Below are 6,122 nucleotides of genomic sequence, written 5' to 3'. Positions count from 1 at the left end.
TGTAAGCCTGGCAATGTTCTGAATACAGCTTGCCTTGAGGGTGGTCAGGTTGTGTACAAACCACTGCATTCTTGTCTATGGACAGCTTTAGCCTCATTTAATTAAAGTTCTCCACTTCTCAAAAAAAATTAAACCACAAATAGGGCTTAAGACATTCAAATCCCTTTAATAACCAGTTTGCCTAATGCGTATATAAAACTATCATTGCGATAACTGAATCTGATCTATAGAAGCAAAACCAAAGAATGATCATAAAAAAGGAAACTGAAAAAATACAAATAACACAAAGACTTCCCTTAAAGTGATGTAATGCAGATCAATATACTGGGACTGTCACAATCATTACTATGACAATCCATGTATTACCTTATCTGCAAAGCTGATAAAGGATCTTTAGGTCCTATAAAAGGCAGGGGATTGGCTTTGTATTTACTACAGCCCAGAGGCAATTAGGCAAAAAGCATTGCTTGCTTTAGTCTGCCTCTAGAAACTTTAGTGACACAGAGTGTTGCCTTTGAGCTCTCAAATTGCAATTTCCAACTCAGAGAAGATGTGGAGGAGACTGTTCCAGATATTTGTTCCGGTTGTGCTGATGGAGCTGTGGTTGGTGCTGGTGGTTCAAACACTGCCACTTTTTAACGCAGGACCACACGTGCACAGTGGCTGGGGGGAGTCAATAAGAATCAGACAATTATATACAGCCAGAAAGCATGGGCAGGAAAGCTATTATCTAAGGATACACGATGATGGCAGAGTAGATGGAGACAAACATCCAAGCTCACAGAGTAAGTTACAACCAAACATACTTTATATGTACACTATATATTACAATTTTTGTTACCTAATAGGATTGCAGTGCCATTCTAAAAGGCACAATTTGTATCAATGTTATTATTGTGATATTAAAAAATTATTACATCCTTTACATGGTAAGCTCTAGGCTAAAATTTTGAATGAAGGTTCACCTTGTAATGTGAATTTTTATTTAGCCTTGTAAATAAAGTGAAGTTTTCATAACTTTATTCATCTTATCATGCTTGATGTTTTTTTCTTGCAAATGATTGGGTATCCTTTGCAAAGTGAATTTTGACTTTGTCACTCCTAATTTACTATTTTACTCCTTTTGTAAACAAGGATTGTTTTTTGGAAAAATTACTATTATTATGTTTTTATAGTGCCAATATATTATGCAGTGCTTTATAGTAATTGTATAACTATAATTATGTTTAGTTAAAAATGTCATATTTTAATTTAGTCAGTTTTGTAGATCATTTTATCATTGTGTTAGAATATAAATAATTAGTCAAACACAGCAGTTTTGACATCTAAAAATGTCATTCATCAAAAAAAAAGAAAAAAAAGCTTGAAATTACAGATTTTCTTTTTTTTTTTTTTTTTTTTTTTTAGGTTTACTTGAAATCAGAGCTATTGCATTAGGTGGTGTTGTGGCCATTAAAGGCTATCACTCCTCTCTTTATCTGTGTATGGGGACTGAAGGCACACTCTATGGAATGGTAAGTGTATGCGGATATGTGAAAACTTAGATAAAAGTGACATCATTTGCTTTATTGATAGTCATGTTATTAGCTTGGTCATCTTTTAGGAGAGGTAAAAGTTCAATGTAGGGTGAATTGAAGCAAGCTTGTACTGTGCGAAATATAAAGACTTTCATAGCTGACCCCTTTTGAAAATACCAGTTATCTGGCTTTCTATTATGTCGATGCTTTCTGGGCCACTCAGCGAAGCATGCATTTTAGAAAAATCAGACTGAAATCAAAATACCTGATCTGCATACTTGTTCTACTTCAGTGGCTTAGAGATTACAGGTATCATTAGAACTAACACTTTTAGAGCTTAACAATGAAAGCCTCCATGCTTTCTTGGTGTAAACTTTCCTTAGAAGAGGCAACCATACATGGTCCAAAATCTGCAAGCCTCAAAGACAATTACCTTAACTTCTATAATGTGGTATTACTAGATGGATGTAATGATACAGAACTAGCCTAAAACTTAAACTCTTTTATTTATTGGGTTCAAGAAAAATTATCATGGGGTTGTCATTTGTTGGGCTTTAGACAGAGGTTATGACAAAATGAAAAAAGTGGACAGTATCTCTATAGCAAGACAATACTATATATAATACTTTATTTACCTTTTTGGCAGCCAATGTCTTGAAACACAATTGCTTCACTGATGTGCAGCCCCTGTAATTATTTAACTGGTCTCACTCGTTGAATACCTGCATGCTTGCTTGTATTTCATGCAATGAAGTACAAGCTAGCAGAATAAATCACTAAATCATAAGTGGAAGTGTAGAATACCTGCAGCTGCTGTAGAGAGCTAAAGTGGAAGTATTTCAAGACACTAGCCACTGGAAATGTAAGTGTAGATACAGTTCCAGTAATACTGCATTACATATACTAAACAGACTGGCTAAATACACATTGGGGGCATTCCTAAAATGTGTTTTATAGTCATTTATTAAAGTCAAATGTTAAAAATGCCATAAAAATTTTCTGCATGAAAAAGAACACGAGCTACAAAATACTTATGGTTCACCTATTATAATTAGTAATGTTGCAAGAGTAATTAGGGTAAACGTGGTGTAGTTTGCTGAAGTATATACTTCTGACTGGTCTCTCTAATAAACCAAGCATTAATACTTTTAGTTATTATTTTATACTCTGCTGTCAAATTATGCTTACATTACCTATCATGTGACCCTTCTATTACCCCTTGCACAATATTCCTCACACCTCCAGCTTTATTTTTGTCCCAGTAATGACAGGTGAACGAACTGTAGTTCACTGTGCAATGCGCATCGTCTAGGTTTTCGGGAAGTTAGGCAACTAGGTTTTGCTAGTAGTGATAATATTTAAAGGTACTGGGCACATAATAGGGCTTGCTGTTGTATTTTACAGACTTAGAGCTACTGGCAATTACTGGTAACATATATTCTTGTAAAAGTGTTTTTCTGAGAACACAAACACATTCTGAGAAAATAAAAAACAGCAGATACAGACATGGGAGAACGGGCATTTAAAATGACTAAACATTTATTAGGAATTGTCTCTCCTCTCACCTTTAAAAATGACAAAAATATTAATGTCCCAAATACAAATTATAGTTACCGGGATGTACCCTGCAAGTAATGCTAATAACTGAGTTCTGCCATAGGGCCTGATTTATTAAAGCTCTCCAAGGCTGAAGAAGATACACTTTCATCAGTGAACCTGGGTGATCCAACAAACCTGAAGTGGATCTGGTCCGCGATTGAAAACATTTGCTAACAAATAGCTAATGACTTTTAAGAAATCCTTTCCAGGTTTGCTGGATCACCCACCTTCACTGATGAAAGTGTATTCTCACCTTTAATAAATCAGGCCCATAGACTTAATGTACACAGGATTTGACTTCCTATGCTTCATGCATGTTTGATATGCATGTCAAACATTTGACAGCAAATTCCTGACAACATCAATAATGCCAATCTAAATGAGCATTTAGGATGGCCATAGATGCCCAGATTATTTCTGCAAAATGATTGGTGGGGAGTAATCTACTTGTTCTCAATGAAACATATTGGCACTGTATCCTGAGATTGTTTCAGGACAGTGACATTGACTTATGCACCGTATTAGATCCTAACCTCTTCTTCATGATAGATATACGATAAAAAAAGGTGTGGCTTATTCCAGACCTACATACACAGAACATATAAGAAATGATCTAATATATACAAATGGTACTTCAGAATCAGAATCCACATTTTACCAAGCCATTTATGGCCATCCTTCTATTCCTGTGATATTACTGTGCTCACAACTACACTCTTACTTAACTATTGAGTTTTGCAGCTGCAGACATTTTGGAGAAATTCATTCTTAAATTTATAGCAGAAGCACTGAAATCCTTCATGCTCTCTCAGTAGTTTGCTTGCTCTATGTTTATATTAAAGTTTAGTTGGCTTGCAGGTTACAAAGTCACTGTGAAGAGAGTAGCATCTAAAAAAACGTGAATTACATAATTGCTTAAAATTTACATTTAAGGGCAATTTACTGCATTTGTCTGCAGCTGCTGAGATCAGTAAATGATTGTTCTAAAGCCTGGTTTTTAATATTCTGTAAATTTTTGAATACACTTTGGTAATCAACCAGCACCTAAACTTTATGTAAAAGCTTCAGACTTAAAATGTCATAAGTACTAAAGCTTTTTTTTTTTTTATTTGCAGAACAACTTTTCTCCTGAAGATTGTTCTTTCAGAGAGGAACTTCTTCCTGATGGATACAATATGTATAAATCCCCAAAGTACGGGATGGCAGTCTCTCTTAGCAAAGATAAGCAAAGGCTGCAATCAAAGGGAAAAGGATATCCACAACTATCTCACTTCTTACCTGTAATGCATTGGGCACCAGACGTTCCAGTAAAGAAGGATGAAGCCTTTCAATATGATGACAAAGAGAATTATCTAGATGTAAACAGCATGGATCCATTAAGGCTCATAAACCATCAAAGTTTTCGCAAAAAATAGCAGCAATTTTGGAATTTACTAGAGAGAAGAAAAATAATTATTAAGACATAAATACATAGCAAATGCATAATGACACATGAAAAATTGGCAAAATGACATGGGAAGTTACTGCACAATGCAAAGTTAAGGTCACTTTACCAACCTTTTTAAATGGTGGAGAAAAGCAAGACCTAATCTTTGAAATTTTTCATATTTTCAAGTTTTGAAAATAGGCTCCAGAATAGACAAATTATGTGTGAAACATCAAAAGTATAAGTCTTTGGGAACTATATTTAATCCTCCCCAACTCTAACGGAGATGGATTTGATATATACAAAATGTATACTAGTTTGGCAGCATGAAATTCAGTACGTATTTTCCAATGTCTGGTATGAAATTCTGTGGAAACTAACATGTCGTTAAAGAGGCAACTGTCAAAAAAATCTTACATATAGCTGAGCCATAACTACTACCCATTACCAAACATAGTCGCTTGATTTATTTGCAATTGCAGAGTCTGCAGCAGATTGTTAGACAATTTCACAATATACATTTTATGGGATTACTTGCAGGAATATGCAAGATACAAACCACATCCACAAAATTAGGTTGTAACCATCCATTTTGATTGTGGGAATGGGACTTAACCGTTGTTAACAATACTCCACTGAAATCACAGTTGTCAACAAGGGTTAATTCTCATGCTTTTAAGCAATCCAAAAACTTACATGAGAAGTTCTTAAAGTAGACCTGTGCCTCAAATCTTTTTTATGCTTTGGATATGGGGTAAAGCCATTGATTTTTATTGCTGTATGTGTCCCACTATGGGGATACATTCTGTAGTATCAGCAGGAAAGTAAGTGAAGAGCACCATTCTAATGAAAATCAATGCAAAACGTTGAATTGTCAGGTTCTGCAAAATGTACAAACCATCAAAAAAATTACCTATAGGCACCTTGTGTTTCCTGAGGGTGCCTGTGTTTATCTATAGAACAAATTTTATGTGCCTAAGGTTCTGAAATTCCTTTCACACTAAGTTTTTACTTTGGTCCAAACTTGCACTAACCTTCAATCCCACCTGTTTCTATTTCCTACCTTTACCATTCCTGTGTAGTAGTGAGTAGAGGCTGTGGAGGGGGCATGGTTTAGTGCTGACATTTAGTGCTTAGTACTAGGCAAGCAAAGGCCTAGTATTCTAGTATACAACCAGTCCTCTCCGGGCACAGTGAAAACGGTTTCAAAATAAATCTAGGTACATGAAGGAATGACAATGCATCTGCATTTTATTAGTATAGTTGTTTGTTTCGCCTTGTAGGACCTGACACAATTACTTTAAATCCAAAAGCTCATTAACATATGGGTAATCTTCATTTATGTTAGCATACAGAGGCTTCTGACTTTGCTACTAAAAGAAACAGCTTTTGAAATTAATTTAGCTAGCAAAGACAATGATGAAAAAAGAACATTGTAAAATGTAATGCTTAAACAATTTTTGTTGTTGCTTTATAATTAGGATGTTTCTTCTCTAAGCACTTGGTTTTTAATGCACTATTTATATTTAATTTATTGTTAACATACATTTATTTTATATTATATTTATATACTATATTTA

General features: G+C 34.7%; 1 protein-coding gene across 1 annotated transcript; it reads left to right on the top strand.

The window, feature by feature from the left end:
• Nucleotides 1-477: 477 nt before the first annotated feature.
• Nucleotides 478-6,122, top strand: FGF19 (fibroblast growth factor 19). Its single transcript, XM_072422908.1, has 3 exons — nucleotides 478-785; nucleotides 1,408-1,514; nucleotides 4,232-6,122. Exons 1-3 carry the CDS (start codon nucleotides 551-553, stop codon nucleotides 4,529-4,531), a joined length of 642 nt encoding a protein of 213 aa, XP_072279009.1. The 5' UTR covers nucleotides 478-550; the 3' UTR covers nucleotides 4,532-6,122.

Source organism: Pyxicephalus adspersus, chromosome 9, assembly GCF_032062135.1.
Source record: "Pyxicephalus adspersus chromosome 9, UCB_Pads_2.0, whole genome shotgun sequence".
NCBI lineage: Eukaryota > Metazoa > Chordata > Amphibia > Anura > Pyxicephalidae > Pyxicephalus > Pyxicephalus adspersus.
The sequence above is the reverse complement of the archived record's forward strand: the minus strand, read 5'-3'. Positions and strand labels throughout refer to the sequence as shown.

Bases quoted from the DNA above. Each gene is read 5' to 3' on its own strand.
- FGF19 (XM_072422908.1), top strand. From the start codon at position 551: ATGTGGAGGAGACTGTTCCAGATATTTGTTCCGGTTGTGCTGATGGAG. The intron at 786-1,407 runs GTAAGTTACAAC...TTTTTTTTTTAG, and splicing joins CAAACATCCAAGCTCACAGA to GTTTACTTGAAATCAGAGCT. The intron at 1,515-4,231 runs GTAAGTGTATGC...TTTTATTTGCAG, and splicing joins AAGGCACACTCTATGGAATG to AACAACTTTTCTCCTGAAGA.